The 18905-nt window shown below is 39.4% G+C and overlaps 1 protein-coding gene and 1 long non-coding RNA gene across 10 annotated transcripts in view; one reads left to right on the forward strand and one right to left on the reverse strand.

Moving 5' to 3' along the window:
• Sgms2 (sphingomyelin synthase 2) overlaps positions 1 to 14030 on the forward strand; it is a 77818-nt gene extending 63788 nt beyond the window's left edge. For 4 of the 5 annotated variants that reach the window (XM_020160621.2, XM_074041509.1, XM_074041511.1 and 1 more), the window contains 3 exons: positions 3815 to 3968; positions 8998 to 9164; positions 10354 to 14030. In XM_020160621.2, the coding sequence (XP_020016210.1) occupies positions 3815 to 3968; positions 8998 to 9164; positions 10354 to 10557 (525 nt within the window). In that variant the 3' untranslated portion in view covers positions 10558 to 14030. The remainder of the gene's footprint in view (positions 1 to 3814; positions 3969 to 8997; positions 9165 to 10353) is intronic. The other variant, XM_074041508.1, reaches the window with a different exon arrangement.
• LOC109684303 (uncharacterized) overlaps positions 1 to 18905 on the reverse strand; it is a 191680-nt gene that overhangs the window by 110328 nt on the left and 62447 nt on the right. The gene's annotated exons all lie outside the window — the stretch shown is intronic.

Consider the following 18905-nt stretch of genomic DNA (forward strand, 5'->3'; position numbering starts at 1 on the left):
AGCCAGATGGGATGAGAGTTGCGGGTCAAGAAAATAGCTTAGTCAGACTGGGTTAAAGAGCAGGGAGTTGGGATGGTGAATGATTAGCCGTTGTAGGAATTTAAATTGGGGGTGGCTGTGGAAGCCACGAGAAGTCACTCAGTTTAGGATTCATTTTGAAGGTAGGATCAACAGAATGTGTTAATAATTTGGAGATGGGTTTGAGAGTGGGAAGTCAAGGATGATCCCAAAGACTTTAGCAATTGGAAAGATGGAGTGGCCTTTTACAGACATAGTGTGAGGGCATCTATTGTAACTGTCCTAGGCAAGAATTACAGTTTTCGCATGTCACGTCCGTTCACAAGAAGGCTGTTAATTACCTTTGACCCTGTACTCCCTGGTTTTTAATATGGAAACTTACAAATCATGTCCTTTCTGGACAAAGGAATGAGGCCTAACATTTTACTGAACACAAAGCAGATGTCTGAGGTAAAAGAAAAATAGAGTTGTTCTAAGAAGCCAGACGTCTCCCTTACCAAATATAGGTGTGGTTTGGAGAAGTTATAATTTTCCAAAGCCATCAAAGCAGAAAGTGTCCCTAATTAAAACAGTGTACATATTGAATTTAAACATTGGCTGATTTTTAATGAAACTAATTTAAGACATGGGAGGAGTTGGGAAGCATAATAAACACTTGTGATGGGCTACTGCCATGTGTTCAGTGGAGAAATGGCCTCAGAAAGAAGGGCAAGCCCATCCTGGTAACAGATGAGGTTTACAGGAACGAATTGCTGTGATTACAGAAAGAAAGTTAATTAAAGATTGCTCTCCATGGAAGAGCTGCAATTTTTGGAAGCCACATCAGTAAACAGGCCATGGGATAACCAAGCCACAAACACTCCTGATGGAAACTCCGGAAGCTTCCTCACTAATCATCTGCCGTGTTCAGTTGTCACCTCTTCCTGAAGCACAAGCAGGCTGTAGGTGCCCTGATCTCGGTTTGGTAAAGCACACACGGATCACTCCGTCTCACCTGAAATGTGGTATTGTGGAAGAGGATCTAGGTTTGTGTGCTAAATTTGGTCCATCTGCTGAGATTCTTGTGGTTACAAGGTTCTTAGATAATCTACCTGTTTCCTGGGTTGCTGACTCTGTCGAATGTCCTTCAGGCTCAGCCAAGGACAGAGGTCCAGTCTCCATGAGAGGGCATCCCATCTAGTCACCGATACCTTGTACAGGTTGTTGCCCTCCAGAGTGTCACAGTGAGATCCATGGCCTTCACAGTTTTCTAGTTGTCTTCTTCCTCACCTATCCTACGTCTCACTTTAAGTCCCCTTGCTTACAGTTTAGTTTGCAATCAGAATATTTGTGTGCTTCAAAGTGTATTTAGGTAAACATTGGCCCACTTATTATGAAATGGTTCAGTAAAGAATTTCATTTTTCCAAATCATTTTGCCACATACAAGAATGTTTGGCTGCCCTGAGAAAGCCTTTTGGGACTGGTTCTCTCTTTCACCATGGCCATGGATGGCCAAAGAGCCTCTCTTCTTAATTGAAGGGCATTGCCGAGGTCAGATTTCTCATCTGGTAGCAGCTACATTGGACTGTCCTGTACCTAATTCACTTTTGTGGAAAGTGGCAGGTGGAGGTCACAGTTGCAGGGCCCTTGAGGACATCGGAGCCCCCATCTGCTTTAGCTGCTTTGGTTGATGCTTCTCTTCTTAGGTTTCTGCATCTTCAGTTTCATATCCAGTAACTGCATAGACTGGTGTCTATAAGCAGGGAAATGAGCAGGAAGGAGAGTCAAATGCAATGTGTGAAGGGAGGACCCCAACAAACTGGAACAGAACTAGAGAAAAAAATCCAGTAACTTTAACCTTGCTATTCTCCTTTTGTCTCTTGAGGTTTTACTTAGCATTTATATTAAACATGATCTCACGTCTCAGAATTAGCAGTGATGGGACTGAAGAATTATGAACTAAAAAAGCAAGAAGAGACTCCTTTTTCCGTTCTGTAAATGTGTACCTCAACAAATGCTATCAGTAGTCCTCCTTATCAGGAGGGTATATTCCAAAACACCCAATGGATGCCTGAAACTGCAGACAGTGCAAATACAGTTTTTTCCAGTACATTCATTATTATTGTGTTTAATTTATAAGTTAGGCACAATAAGAGATTAAAAATAACTAATGATAAAATAGGAAAAGTGTTCCAATATATTGTAATTAAAAGTTATTTAAACTTGTGAATTGTTTTTTGGGGAACTTTCCATTTAATATTTTCAAACTGTGGTTGACTGAGTAACAGACCTCAAAAAGCAAAGCCATGGATAAGGGATCCAACACTGCTGATCAGAGAGGGAGGGAAGGGGGTGTGTGGTTTGGCTTGTTTATACCTGACCCCATCTGACCCTAAGTAAGGGGACTGATGGCTTTAATTGCCTCTGCCTTCAGAAAATTAGAGTATAGAGTTGAGATGAGTGAGTGGCAAAAAAAAAACACAGTGGTTTTGAAATGAAGAATAATGTGTCCTTTTAAACTGGGAGCAGTTAAAATGGTTGTGCAGAGTGTGTGTGCCTTTTATTCGATCTCAGCGTTGATAGGTGTTTGTACCAAGCTCATGACAAAGTCCTGAAGGATGGTGACTGATCTGATAAAACACATGGCTTGATTGTATCCTCAATATCAAGGATGAGTCCCATGCTATGTAGTTTTTTGAATGCGTACTTCTGGGTGACTTGTGCAGTCTGTTAACAGTTCTCGTGTCTTCCTCGGGAATGAATCCTAACTACTATTGTGGCCAGACTGGCCATGTTTTGGGGGCCAGTTGGTCAAAAGGCTCATCATTGAGTACAAAAGGCAGCATGTCATACACCTGTCTTTCAGGTCCCAAATAAATAGTTAGCAATGGTCTTCCTGCATTTCTCTTCCATGTGTATTATTACCGGATCCCATCCTGAGTATCCTTCTTTGATTTTCTAAGTCTGTTTTGCCTTGTACTAGGCTGGTTGAAACCCTCCATCTAGGCCTCCAGAGTTTGTGTGTTTCAGTTTTCCACGCCTTCTTTCTGACCAAAACTCCTTCCTGTAGGCTTAAATTTTAATAGTGTATAAATTGTTGACTATTGCCTGAAATTCCTGCCCCAGTCCATCTTACATCCCATGCCATCACTGTGGTTTCTAAGGGCTTCCAACCCATGGCCAAGTGTGTGCTGTCCTGACCCCCTGCCATAGCACACAGGTTCTTTGGGAGGGTGTTTCTCCTGACCAAAGCTACGCATTTTTAAAGCTGTCAGTACAATCCCCAATCTGTCCTTTTCAAACTTAGATTATTTCGTCAGTGGCAGCTCCTCTTTCTAGCCATAAATGTTATAATCAGACATTAATACACTTGAGACATTAATACACTTAATATAAGGTACCAGTGCACTGTAGAATATTAGTAACGTGGTATGCAGCTGAATCAAATATTAACTGTCCAAAACCTTCCTCCCCTGCAAAAAGGAAAGAAAGTAGCTTTGATCTGCTTTTTTAGTGCAGCACTGTGGTGAAGTCATTGGTTATTAATATTTTTAAAAGCTTTGCCCAAGGACATAATACCACCAAAATATATTATTAGTAACACACTGAATAATTTAAAATGTGTCAATAAAACTAGCCAATACAATGAACTGAACCGAGTTCGAGGAGTTTCCCCTCAGATTCTTTTTGACTTTTTTAGGTTAAAGGGAAAAAAAAATTCACAACCTGGTGACCTTTCTATGTGTCATAAAATTATACCGAAACACGATTTTACCAGCTGGTAAATTTTCTTCTGAATCATCTTGTGTCATTCAGCTCAACGGAGACTCTCAGGCAAAAATACAACGGATTCTACGATTGATTTCTGGTGGTGGGTTGTCCATAACTGGATCACACATCCTGTGTGGAGACTTCCTCTTCAGTGGTCACACAGTTGTACTGACGCTCACTTACTTGTTCATCAAAGAATGTAAGTAACAGCTCACCCCCGCTGAATTGATTGCTGTGGTGGGAGGGGTCCCTAGGCCTTGAAACTGATAGGAGTCCTTATTCTATTGGACTTTTAGCTATGAGAGGGACAGGTATAAGTAGTTGTGTATGTCTGTGTGTACATTCATGTGCACATTTGTGGGTATCTTGTCATTTTGACTAGTCATTTGTGATTTGAACACTAAAATCTTAAAACCCCAATGCTAACCCCTCTTTAGCATTTAGCATGGCTCCCAAACATCTCACTTCTTGGTTAGTACTTTTTAAGGTAAGAAAACCTATCTTAATATTGGAAATAAGAAGAACATAAACATCAAATTGATTGCAAAAAGAATCAGTGCATTTGAAAGCCAAATGTAAACGACCTTTGCATTATTCTAAAGTCAAATGTAAATGATGCTGCCATTCCAGGATTCTAAATAACTCGTTCAAGTGTTTCCCCTTTAAACCTGTTTCCTGGTCCTACTTTGGTCCATTTCACCATTTACAGCAACTTCTCTGCTTTACAAGGCTTCCTGATGCAGCGTTTTGCCAATACTAATTATTTTCTTCTTAAGAAACATGTTTCTGTATTTATATCCTTATTTCCCATTATATAAAATCCTTGTTTCCAGTAGCTTTTCTTCATCTTTTTTTCTCTTTTGAGATAAAGTCTCACTACACAGCCCTTGCTTGGGCTTGAACTTATACTCACCTGCCTCTGCATTCTGAGGGCTTTCTAGTGGGTTTTATTGATGAAATAATAGCTCATGTACTGTAGGATTATATTTGGTTTTTGCTGCCCAGCACATCCCAGTTTTGCAGTTTTCTGAGGTTTGGGACCATTTTCTCAAAGTCCTTTTGAAGCGATGCTTCTTCCTTCATGCCCACAAAGCTCTTGGGTGTCCATCATCTGTAGTTCTAAGATGCCCCATGCCAGTGTTTGCAGAGACTCATCTCAGTTCTCAGCACTTAGAAGAGCTTTGGGCAGAGACCTGCAGATAAAGGCCTCTGCCCCATCCTCCTTGCTTTGCCCTTTCTTTTGGCCTTTCGTTAATCCAAATGGGGTTAGCTAAGCGTGGGATCTTCATCATCTTTGATTTAAAGGTCACAGGCCTCTACATCTGTCCCTTATTTCCACTCATACGGGGGGGAAAAGGTGGGGAAAGCTGGGCCAAAATCTGTCTCTGTACCAACATCAGGGGATGGTCTCTTCTTTAAATTTAACCACCACATTTGTAATACCTAGTTACTGGTTCTGGAGGTGTGTGTTGCTTATGTTTCTCATTCTAACATTTGTCCAGGCAAATTCCATCTGTATAGCATTGATCATTTTCTAGTACAGAGGTATGTGTAGGTTGCAGGGTCTTCTCTCTCACCTAAGGATCATAAGAAGCTTATGGAAGACGATGGGTGAGAAGAAGTTGGTGAAACCACTATGGATTGAAAACTATAAAGTAATGAAGAGAAAGCAACCCAGGAAACTGATGGCAGTTTTCAAAAAATAACTGAAGACAGTGACGTTAACTGATAGAATATAGATGACTTCCATGCCAGGCACTATCTAAGCCAGTGGTGCAAATTAACTCAATCCTTGCCACTCCTCCATGATGGAGGTTATTCTTTTCCCCCATTTCTCTACTTAAGTGTAGAGAAAGTGACTTGGCCATGTTCCACAGCTAGAATTTGGAGGATCAGGTATTCATACTCCAGGAGGTTGACTTTACAGGTTATGGTCTTAATTTATTGGCTCTATTTAGAATTTTTAGAAATTTAAGTTGTCTAGAAATGGTCTACTTATTCATAAGCAGGGTATATTTATTATGTTCTTTCACCTTAGAGTAATAGCAGAGCAACTTGTGGTTAATTTTATACTTTAATAAAGTCTCATCATATGTAGACACATTTTCCCCCTACAATGTGATTTTGGCATGGGGTTATTTAAAACTGTGTAAGTTTATGTATAATATGGAAAGAATGACATTCTTTTTCTAATTTTTGGTAAGAAATAAAATGACAAATCTATACTGTTTATTACAAACTAATCTTTGTAGTCAGTTCTGTACATAAATAGGGAATTCCATGTTTAGGCCTATTTCCTCTGCAATTAGAGAAAAGTCATCTTCTAAATTACACCATGTGGTATTGTTCTGAGTAAGCAGTGTTTCCTGGGGTTTCTTTGAAAAGTCTGCTTCTAGAATTAGATGCATTGCTTATATATGATTTGCTCCCCTGCCTTTTGATCAGCTTAGACTCTTCCCTTGTTTGCTCTGTTGTGATAAATGATTTTAAATTTAGTTGTGAGACCATATTAAAATGTGGGAACAGGACCATTTTGTGGGTTAATGAGAGAGGGATTTATCCAATTATGCAAATATTACCACTGGGTCCTGGATTCCTTATAAAATTCACCTAGAGAAATCTGCCATGCTATTAATATCAAATATTTGACTAATCAAGAGCCATTTTTACAAACCTTTGCTCCCAACACCAACTCCAATGTGTCTATTGTTCAATGCCAACTATGTCCAAGATTCCACACTAATGGCAAAGCCCATTATTGTTTGTGTCATCATCTTTGAGCTCGATGTTATCCCTGTGGGTAGAATAAGAATGCAAAGAGGATTTCCATTTTGCCATTTCTATTTCAAAATAGCTTCTAATAGGCAGGAGTGATAGGTCACACCTGTAATCCTAGCACTGGGGAAGCTGGGGCAGGAGGACCATGAGTTCAAGGCAAGCCTGGGCTATGTGGTGAGACCCTGTCTCAGAACCACCACAAAAAAGGCTTCTACCTTTTGTGTGTAGTAGGGGAGAAGCTCAGCCAGTGTTAGTAAGTAGTGGTCTCAATGTGGTGGCGCCATAGAAAATCCATGTTTAAAGGAGAGTACGGCTAGGGTTTCCAGCCACTCTTAAATTCCCTGGGTAGTAAGATGATCATTCAGGCACCTCCTTACTCCTTACCTACTTCAGCTTTGCTTCTTGTGACTAACAAATTCAAAATAGTTGTGGTGGGTCCACACATTGTGGACTGTTAATAAGTAAGCGGTGACTCATAGGAGGGAAGCAGGGTTGGCGTAAGACCTTAGGGAGTGCTGGGCTCTGGATGCGAGAGAATGAGATTTCTCATGGGGCCTCCACGGCTCTCAGTGCAGCTTCAGTTTTTTACATCCTGAGCCTAGCAGAATGGCAGTGGGAACTGGATCTGGCCCCAAGCTGTAAGCATGAGGCCTCTTCAACATTAAAATTCTAGGATTCTGTGAGTTGTCTTGGAGAACTTAGTGACAGGATGAAGCAATTGAGAAATAATGAGAGCATATCCAAATTTAGAAAATCAGACTTTCAAATACAAATATGGGTTTACTTTCTTACTGTTCTACTTGGAACTAACAGAAAGGCTGTTTTACCAAAACTCAGTTTTTCTATGGGTGATAACTGATCGGGCATTTTAAGTTTTAGAAACACATGGTTTTGTTATTTGTCATTCTTCTACACTTGAAACTATCACAATAAATATAAACAAAGTTCAATATGAAATAAATTTGTTTATTGGATTATTAAACTTTTTGTGAGACAATAAAGCTTAAAATAGAAGAAAAGAAAAGAAACAGATGGCCAAGTAATTAGAGATAAATGGGTTCCAACTGCATCTGTTATTAGCACGCGTGAGAAGGCCGTGGGGTGTGGGACCATGTTAACCTGGTTTGTAATGCAGTTCTTTTGCAGCTGGTCAACGGTATGCACTTCTTGGTGGCTTTGCCAGAAAGGTTAACAGTCCAGAAGTAGATTGGCAAGAATACTGAGTGTGTGTTTTATTTTTTAAGTAAAGTCTTAACTATACAGCTTAGGCTGGCCTCACCCTTGTGATCTCCCTGCCTCAGCCTCCCGAGTGCTAGGATTACAGGTGTGCACCACAATGAATGGCTCTGAACTAGGGAGTGCTTCATAGTGCTGTTGTCAATAAGGTAACACACAAGGGAGGGGTGAGGATAGGTAAGACACCTAAAAAACTAGCTAGCATTTGTTGCCCTTAACGCAGAGAAACTAAAGCAGATACCTTAAAGCAACTGAGGCCAATAGGAAAAGGGGACCAGGAACTAGAGAAAAGGTTAGATCAAAAAGAATTAACCTAGAAGGTAACACCCACACACAGGAAATCAATGTGAGTCAATGCCCTGTATAGCTATCCTTATCTCAACCAGCAAAACCCCTTGTTCCTTCCTATTATTGCTTATACTCTCTCTACAACAAAATTAGAGATAAGGGCAAAATAGTTTCTGCTGGGTATTGAGGGGGGGAGCGGGAGGGGGTGGAGTGGGTGGTAAGGGAGGGGGTGGGGGCAGGGGGGAGAAATGAACCAAGCCTTGTATGCACATATGAATAATAAAAGAAAAATGAAAAAAAAAAAAAAAAAAAAAAAAAAGAATTGCTGAGAATCAAAATGCTACTTGTCACAATGCCATTCTTCATCCCAACCCCCAAACACGCCTGGAGAAACGAAGGTAAATTTAAGAGCTCGTATTATTCTTGCTTTTTCATTGATCTTCCTAGATAGCCACCTTTCCTTTGACCCCCTACTGTTTCTCTTTGCAATACACTTAATGTGTCAGCCAGTCGGAGCCAATTCCAGTCAATCTAATAAACAATCCGTTCTCTTCCTCTTTAAATGGTTTATTAGCGGTGGACAAAGCCTAGAATATCTGTTACCACTACCCTTCCCCCAGTAAGGATTATTGTACCTGCTACCAGTGGTCCTCTTTTCCCCTTTCCTACCTGAGCAAATCCCAGGTGGTTCATAGTGACTCATTTTGGGCTAGCAGTTTTCTCCTTCCAGTAATAATGCTAGCTTATTCTACTTAAGGTCATTAGGACAAATTGTAATCATGAAATTAATCTCTGGAAACTGGGATTAGAGCTGAGTTGTGAGCTTAGCATGTGTAAGGCCGTAGGTTTGATCCCCAGCACTACAAATAAATGAATGAGGTATAAATTCTGGGAATCTTATTAACTGTAATTTTTCCACTGTCCAGATTCGCCTCGTCACTTCTGGTGGTATCACTTAATCTGCTGGCTGCTGAGTGCTGCCGGGATCATCTGCATCCTTGTAGCACACGAACACTACACTGTTGATGTGATCATTGCATATTACATCACAACTCGACTGTTTTGGTGGTACCATGCAATGGCCAATGAAAAGGTGAGAGCAGTGAAGGTCCTTGGGTGACTCCTTTCCTTTATATGCAGTGGACCCTTTCCAAAAAGTGGGATATTAGGTAGTGTCACGGGAATGACCACTGTGGCAACCCAGGAGCGTGGTTTGGTCAGTTCACTTAAACATAACTTACTGAAATGCTGTAGAATTACTCAGTATCACCTGAGTTATAGTAGAACTCAATATATATGCTACATTAAAATCTAGAACCTTCTTTGTGACAGCATGGCTGTACAGCTTGGGAAGAAGACAGGCTCCCTGTCCCTAAAGAACCTAATTTTGAGGGAAAGATGACAGCTATTTTTTAAGGGCAAACAAAAAGCTTATAAATTATTGGAGTTGTTACATCTTTGGTGATTGGTGCCCTGTGCCTTCCTTTTTTATCCGTCCTTGCTTCTGCTTCTTCCTGTTTCCAGAAGACCTCTCCTTTCTACTCTCATCCATTCTTAAAAAAGCTTGCTCAAATGGCCCCTTTTTGGGGAAGCTTTCCCAACTCCTGTGCTCTTCCTCTAGGCCCAAGGTTGACTTATACCCCCTTTCCCTGTCTTTCCAGCCTTGTGTGTGTCCTTGGCATAATAGAGTTGGTATGTGGACCATGACTGACTTATCTCTGAAGAGACTTTACCATGTTGTCTGGTGCATATGTTCAGATCATTGTAAGCAATTAGTAGTCACTCCTGAAGGACCACTTTGAACTCTTCATGTCCACTGATAAATGCTCTTCCAATGGATTCTTTTATTTCTCTTGTATTCTATGGGCTCTCATCTACCTTCTTACATTTTCATCTAGATGCCTCCTGACCCCACTGAGCCAAAATTTTCTTCTTTCCTCTTAAATATGTTCAGTCTTCTAAGCTCTTCTTTCACTTTTCCTTGTCCCCTAGATTTGACCACAACATAGCCTACATATCATTCCTCCTGAATACCTGCCACATCCATTCCTGAGCCTCCATTCTTACTGTAGGCAGGAGAAACAGAGAGAAAAGGGTACATTAGTGTGTTGGGGACCAGACTTGTCGTGGCGGAGTTAGGGAAAAGGCATGAGTGCAGTTACTGCCATAGGATCTCGATTCTGTTTCCCCTGTTAATTTTTAATGAATGGCTATGTACTTAAGAATAATAGAGTGCAATTCATCAAATATGTCTCATTTTGCTTTTTTCCTACCTTTTACAGAACTTGAAGGTCTCTTCACAGACTAATTTCTTGTCTCGAGCATGGTGGTTCCCCATCTTTTATTTTTTTGAGAAAAATGTACAAGGCCCAATTCCTTGCTGCTTCTCTTGGCCACTCTCCTGGCCTCCTGGCTGCTTCAAGTCATCATGCAAAAAGTATTCCCGGGTCCAGAAGATTGGCGAGGACAATGAGAAGTCTACCTGAGGGCCAACAGAGGCATCAGCCCTTACACCAAAAAGAGTTTCATGCTGTAACCAAAGGGATAGCTTTGTTTTTATTTTAGGAGAACTGACTGGTATATGAAGAAGTGGACCAAATTTTGTGTAAATGATTGGAAAGATGAACGAAGTATTACCTTTTGACTGGTTTTTTAATTCATCCTGAGAAAGATATATTTTCCTGTAGCTCCTCATTCATTGGTGACACGCTCCCAAACTGGGATTTTAAAAAGAGGTGCCAAAGAACATATTATTCCTCTGCTTATTCTTTCTCCACTAAAATCCTCTATTTCAGCATTTTTTCAGGATTTTTCCCTCCAAGGTCAGAAGAAATTGTTAATGTTTTGAATAAAATATCTGGATATAAATGGCCACTGTGTAGATACAATAAGCTAATGTTGAGAATGCTTTTTAGAGGGAGGCTCTGAAAGGGGCAATCAGTCTATGGCTGGAGTCAAGTTCAAGTGCACTTTGTTTCTACCCTGTCACAGGGAAGGTTACAGTGAGGTCTGTGAGTGCCCTCTGCTGCTACACCCAATGCACTATGTATCACTTTCTCTCTCTTTTTTTTTTTAACTCATTATTTTATTTTTTCAAAAAGAAAGGTGATTCAAGGAAATATGAAAATGTTTGACACTCCCATGTTTGTTTTCACATGTGTAATATTTCACTTTAAAGCTTCTGTGACAGATCACAGGAAGCACTGGGGCTCACTGTGCTAAGGAATAGTCCTCGATACACACTTCAGGTGCTGCCTGCTTGGCAAGGAGGCATCTGGGACCCCAGGGCTGCCAGCTGTACGAGCACAGGCTGAAAAGATGTGTGTGAACTGATGCTCACACTCCTCGGGGAAATGAGTGTTTTCCCCTTCCAGCTGGCGCACTGGTGTAAGGTTTAAGACTCCTGACTGGAACTCAGAGAGACATTTGGGCACATTTCATTTAAAATGATTTCTTATTAGTTATACAAAGAGCGAATTGGAGCCTGAAGGTTTATGTTTCCTGGCCTTTTTAGAAGGAGACTTGGCTCTCCACAAACTGTTCCTAAGGACATATACCACCACTGAGCAATCTGACTTACCCTGTGAAAATTAGCAATGGTGCTGCACTGTAATATACTGTTAACATTGGCATTTTGGACAGTTACAGCTACACAGGAAAGGGGAATTTATTTCCAAGTAATGCAAAAAAAGATGGCGTTTTAAAATCTGATCAGATTTAATACTGTCAGATTTAGTACATTATTTAGTGCTACTGAATCTTTTGGATAATTCTTGGCTTCATTTCTTAACTATGTGCAGATTCATTTGTAAGATTTCTAGTAATCTTAGAAAAAGTTCTAAGTTACAAAATCAGCCGAAGGTGGAGAGGGAATGGAGGTGGAGGGATGCGGTTACATTTATATTGAAGGTGAAATTTCTTCTTCCCTTTGAATGGAAATCATCCCTAAATTTATCCTCATAAATTAGTCAGCCTTGACTATACAATATTGAACTTTAAATTGCTTGAAAAAGCACAATATACATTTGCTTACAAGGGCCATCAGCCTTTGGTGCTAAAATTCTGTGTATGTTTTCAGAGTGGCTTTGTCTCTGTACAATACAAGGAACACTAAAGGAAAGACAGTTGAATTCAAAGGCAGAAAGGAAGACTCTAATCTGGTTGTTTTAAACAAGAATTGAAACCCTGTCTTTGGCAGGTTTTGAAACACAAAGATTTTTCCAGTATTTTATTAAGTAAACCAACAATAAACGTATACCTATCTTACCTGATGTACTTCGACACAGTTCTATGTCATTTTTGCTTATTTTCATTTATTAACATTCATTGACAGTTGTGGTAGAACAAGGTGTTCTGCTTAAAAATCCTGATTTCAAATTCATGTTACCTGATTACAAGAGAAATTACCTGACACAGAAACCTGGGTTCTGCTCCGTCCCTGAGCCTCTAGTTCAAATAAAACAATCCAAAATACCCGAGATCCTTATTCAGCTATGTCTTGGATCACCTACGTTCCCTTCATTGAATAAGGAAAAGTGCTTAAGCTTTAAAAACCTTTGTGCATTGATTATCGGATACCCTTGAAACGGTAAACCTAAGTAGTCCAGTTTTTAAAAAATACTATCGCATCTGTGACCCCACATGCAGACTCTCTTGCTCCTGAGTTCTCTGTACGTTTGTCGCAGATCTCTAACAGATGCTGAGGAGGCATGTGACCTGAAAATAAGTGAGAGAACTATCAAAGTTTCAAGATGGGAAAGATAAGAGAACTAGTGAAACTCATTTACAAAGTCTGCAAAGCAAACCTCAGCCTTAACCCACCTTAACGGTTGCCTTTGCAACAGTAATACATGTTTTTTGAGACAGTCTCAATGTTGCCCAGGCTGGCCTCCAACTCGAAATCCTGCCTCATTCTCCTGAGTGCTGGGATTGCAGGCCTTCAAAACCACGCCTGGCTAAAGCAGCACATTATTGCAACACCATTTCTTTGCCAATTAAGACATCCATGTTTTTGTAAGCCCATGATGCTCCTGTTGGAAGCTTCTCCTATAATTTAGTCCTGTGAAATACTGATAACATATAAATCCTATAAATGATACCACATTTTTTCTGAATTCTTTCCAATGGAAATAAGGTTTTCCTCCAGTAGATATGAAAACATTCTACTCCCAGTTTCACCTGAACTAAGTGTGAATGAGTCATTTAATTTACTGGTATCTTGGGAAACAAATCTTGCTGTAGAAGGAAGGCTGTTGGGGAGTGAGGCTGGACCTCCTGGTCTGACTTGTGGGGATTGCATTAGGATTCTTTGCTGTGTTACTAACGCCCCCTGGTGGCAACTTGTTATATGTCTCAGAATGTAAACAACACTTTTTAAAGTGTATTTTCAAGTTTTTTTTTAAAGACATTTATTTTTTGATTTTTCCAGTAATCTGAAAGTACCATAGGAAAGGAATTATTTTAAGGCATTTAAAACCCTTTCCAGAGGGACAGTGTGTTCGGAATATATGTAATAGCAATTCTAATCTTTTCTCCATTTGATCAAAGAAAATTTACAGACCATTTTTACCTCTCACTATCACAATCATTAATGTCTCCCTTTATAACTATGTATAGTTTGTTTACTCTGAAACCCCAAGTCACTGTCTTTCTTGTTTTTAAAAAATTGACACGCTAGAACTCATAGTTTCTTTTTTTAAACTGAAAGTTCACATCTTGTTCCTTGAATATTTTAAACTTTGTTTTTGTTTTGTACTGTAAAACTGATTAAAAATTTAAGCCGGCCTTAACACACTCACCTCTGTAGTGTAAGGAAGTGTGAGAAGGAATTTCTTAATAAATGAGTTTACATGTTTAAATCAGGCATATTGTAAGTTATATGCAATGTATTGAAGGCTTTCTGCTTGTGTGTATCAGGTTCCTGGTGGCTTTGTTTTTAATGTCATCATTTTGCAAATATTTAACTTGATTGGTAAAAATGATCTTTTGTGAAGAAGTGCTCTTGACTTTGATATCCAAACACTGAAAATCATGTCAAAGGTACCCAAAGATAAGTTTTTATACAGATAGACACATTTTTAAATTCTGGTCTACTTTATTGCTCATTAATCCAACTATGTTGTGTTCTAAATGAATCATGAATGGGAAGAGCGCTTGACTGTGGAATTCTTTACAACTGTCCTTTCAAAGAAAAAAGAAGAAACCATAAATATAAGCTACTTGAGTTGCCACGTTGGAATTCATTATTTAAGTTACCTCCTATGCAATGATTAATGCTGCAAATTGTATGATTAAGTTATAGTATATTCACAAAAGAGATATTACTATGAAGCCTGAGAGGTGGTCAACGACATTCTTTTGGAAATTGACTGTACTGTTTCAATGTGTTAAGTGCCTTGTTGTAAAGTAAAAAATTTAAGTCTAGAATTCATTATTTTCCTGACATATATTTTTCATTAGAATATCTATTGTATGCTATTGTAATAGTTTTATTAAATGCTTACATTTTAATCAAACATGTAAATGTCAGAAACTTTTCTCCTATCCACCAGTACCTTAATCACTGATCTATCATATGGGATTTGAATTCAAGTTCTTTTTTTTTAAAAAAAAAAAAAAGGAAATTGTCTTTGTTTAGAATATGTTTTTCTTATGTTTTGTGTTTGTAAAGGCATTTCAGGAGGAATTCAGGAGTATAACTATAATTTATACTTCAAAAATGCCATCTTGCATTTACATTTTTTAAGTGCCTAATTGTTGGTTAACACTAATTTATGTTTCTGTTCAAAAGAGGATGTGTGTACTTGGTTTCTAATCTCTTTGGTTTTGCTTTACAAAGAAAAAACTCTGCAAGAGCTTACACTTTGTATTTACCCAATAAACCACAGTGACATCAACAGTCTTTTCATAGTTAGTATTCATGTTTTTTTCAATTTTTTAAATGTGTTGTTAAATTTATTTAGAGTATTTATTAAAACCACGAGAGGAGGCCAGGTGTGGTGGCTCATACCTGTAATTCCAGCTACTCACTCGGGAGGCAGTGAAGGCTGTGAGGATCCTGGTTTGAGGCCAACCCAGGCAAAAAGTTAGTGAAACCCTATCTCAATAAATAAGCTTGGCATGGTGATACATGCTTGGGACCCCAGCTCATATGCACAGGTTGGCCCTGGGCAAAAATGTAAGACCCTATCTGAAAAATAAAGCAAAAAAGAGCTGGGGGCATGGCTCAAGTGGTAGAGTGCTTGCTAGGCAACCTCAAGGCCCTGAGTTCAAATCCCATTACTGCTAACATGCACACTCTCACACACACCAACAACATGGTTATTTTCTTCAAGCAGTGTTTTAAAATATGGTGATGATAGCCTTCAATTAATGAAACTGTAAGTAAACTCTCAGATTTACGGTGAAAAATAATTTACAACATAAGATTATTCATGGAAAAAAATCAGTTATGCTCTCTACAATTCTGATTCTCATTGTTCACAAGGGGGCAAAAGCATTAGAGTCTTTTCTGTCACCTAGTTCTGAAAGAAATGTCTCCTTGCACCTTCACAAAGGGGACACAGGATAACGTCCTCAACTGGACTCTTGGTCACTATCCAAGCAGGTTTCAGTAAGTTATGTTTGGACTCCTTGATACAAGATGAGGGCCTGGCCCCCTGAAAAGCAAGTTGAGTAAAAGCAGCTCAATGGGGTGAGGGAAGGATAAAACAGCTCAATGATCAAGTTGTTGGCTGTGGTCCAGATTTTATCTTGGGTTATCTGGAAGTGATACAGCAAAGACCAGAAAAGTTTTTCTGCCCCGTCCACCCAGGCAGTGGCTGGAGAGCTCATAAGAACGATGGTCCCAGTCCACCTGAAACACTGGCAAGGTGGGCAAGCTGGCCAGGGCTTCGGCCTGTCTTTATCTAGAAAACATTGTATGGGAAACTAATGCGAACCCTGCCCATCATACAGGGGACTGGCAGGAGCTTGTATTATTCCCCAGACTCATTCTGCGCTCCATTTTTTTTTATTCATATGTGCATACAAGGCTTGGGTCATTTCTCCCCCCTGCCCCCACCCCCTCCCTTACCACCCACTCTGCCCCCTCCCTCTCTCCCCTACCACCTCAATACCCAACAGAAACTATTTTGCCCTTATTTCTAATTTTGTTGTAGAGAGAGTATAAGCCATAATAGGAAGGAACAAGGGTTTTTGCTGGTTGAGATAAGGATAGCTATACAGGGCATTGACTCACATTGATTTCCTGTGCATGTGTGTTACCTTCTAGGTTAATTCTTTTTGATCTCACCTTTTCTCTAGTTCCTGGACCCCTTTTCCTATTGGCCTCAGTTGCTTTTAAGGTATCTGCTTTAGTTTCTCTGCGTTAAGGGCAACAAATGCTAACTAATTTTTTAGGTGTCTTACCTATCCTCACCCCTCCCTTGTGTGCTTTCGCTTTTATCATGTGCTCAAAGTCCAATCCCCTTGTTGTGTTTGCCCTTGATCTAATGTCCACATATGAGGGAAAACATAGGATTTTTGGTCTTTTGGGCCAGGCTAACCTCACTCAGAATGATGTTCTCCAATTCCATCCATTTACCAGCGAATGATAACATTTCGTTCTTCTTCATGGCTGCATAAAATTCCATTGTGTATAGATACCACATTTTCTTGATCCATTCATCAGTGGTGGGGCATCTTGGCTGTTTCCATAACTTGGCTATTGTGAATAGTGCCGCAATAAACATGGGTGTGCAGGTGCCTCTGAAGTAACCTGAGTCACAGTCTTTTGGGTATATCCCCAAGAGTGGTATTGCTGGATCAAATGGTAGATCGATGTCTAGCTTTTTAAGTAGCCTCCAAATTTTTTTCCAGAGTGGTTGTGCTAGTTTACATTCCCACCAACAGTGTAAGAGGGTTCCTTTTTCCCCGCATCCTCACCAACACCTGTTGTTGGTGGTGTTGCTAATGATGGCTATTCTAACAGGGGTGAGATGGAATCTTAGCGTGGTTTTAATTTGCATTTCCTTTATTGCTAGAGATGGTGAGCATTTTTTCATGTGGTTTTTGGCTATTTGAATTTCTTCTTTTGAGAAAGTTCTGTTTAGTTCACTTGCCCAATTGGTTCATTAGTTTTGGGAGAATTTAGTTTTTTAAGTTCCCTATATATTCTGGTTATCAGTCCTTTGATGTGTAGCTGGCAAATATTTTCTCCCACTCTGTGGGTGTTCTCTTCAGTTTAGAGACCATTTCTTTTGATGAACAGAAGCTTTTTAGCTTTATGAGGTCCCATTTATCTATGCTATCTCTTAGTTGCTGTGCTGCTGGGGTTTTGTTGAGAAAGTTCTTACCTATACCTACTAACTCCAGAGTATTTCCTACTCTTTCTTGTATCAACTTTAGAGTTTGTGGTCTGATATTAAGATCCTTGATCCATTTTCAGTTAATCTTGGTATAGGGTGATATACATGGATCTAGTTTCAGTTTTTTGCAGACTGCTAACCAGTTTTCCCAGCAGTTTTTGTTGAAGAGGCTGCTATTTCTCCATCGTATATTTTTAGCTCCTTTGTCAAAGACAAGTTGGTTATAGTTGTGTGGCTTCATATCTGGGTCTTCTATTCTGTTCCACTGGTCTTCATGTCTGTTTTTGTGCCAGTACCATGCTGTTTTTATTGTTATTGCTTTGTAATATAGTTTGAAGTCAGGTATTGTGATACCTCCTGCTTTATTCTTTTGACTGAGTATTACCTTGGCTATTCATGACTTCCTGTGTTTCCATATAAATTTCATGGTAGATTTTTCGATCTCTTTAATGAATGTCATTGGAATTTTGATGGGAATTGCATTAAACATGTAGATTACTTTTGGGAGTATCGACATTTTTACTATGTTGATTCTACCAATCCATGAGCATGGGAGATCTCTCCACTTTCTATAGTCTTCCTCAATCTCTTTCTTCAGAAGTTTATAGTTTTCCTTGTAGAGGTCTTTCACATCTTTTGTTAGGTTTACACCTAGGTATTTGATTTTGTTTGAGGCTATTGTAAATGGAATTGTTTTCATACATTCTTTTTCAGTTTGCTCATTGTTAGTGTATAGAAATGCTAATGATTTTTCTATGTTGATTTTATATCCTGCTACCTTGCTATAGCTATTGATGATGTCTAGAAGCTTCTGAGTAGTTTTTTGGGTCTTTAAGGTATAGGATCATGTCATCTGCAAATAGGGATATTTTGACAGTTTCTTTACCTATTTGTATTCCTTTTATTCCTTCTTCTTGCCTAATTGCTCTGGCTAGGAATTCCAGTACTATGTTGAATAGGAGTGGAGATAGTGGGCATCCTTGTCTGGTTCCTAATTTTAGAGGGAACGGTTTCAGTTTTTCTCTATTAAGTATAATGTTGGCTGTAGGTTTGTAATATATAGCTTTTATAATGTTGAGGTACTTTCCTTCTATTCCTAGTTTTCTTAGAGCTTTTATCATGAAATGGTGTTGGATCTTATCAAAGGCTTTTTCTGCATCTATTGAGATGATCAAGTGGTTTTTGTCTTTGCTTCCGTTAATGTGGTTTATTACATTTACTGATTTTCGTATGTTGAACCACCCCTGCATCCCTGGGATTAAGCCTACTTGGTCGTGGTGAATAATCTTTTTGATGTGTTGTTGAATTCGGTTTGCCATCATTTTGTTGATGATTTTTGCATCAATGTTCATTAAGGAGATTGGCCTATAGTTCTCCTTTTTGGAGGTGTCTTTGCCTGCTTTTGGGATAAGTGTAATACTGGCTTCATAAAATGTGTTAGGCAGTTTTTCTTCCCTTTCTATTTCATGGAACAGTTTAAGGAGGGT

This window comes from Castor canadensis, chromosome 9 (assembly GCF_047511655.1).
Source record: "Castor canadensis chromosome 9, mCasCan1.hap1v2, whole genome shotgun sequence".
Lineage (NCBI taxonomy): Eukaryota > Metazoa > Chordata > Mammalia > Rodentia > Castoridae > Castor > Castor canadensis.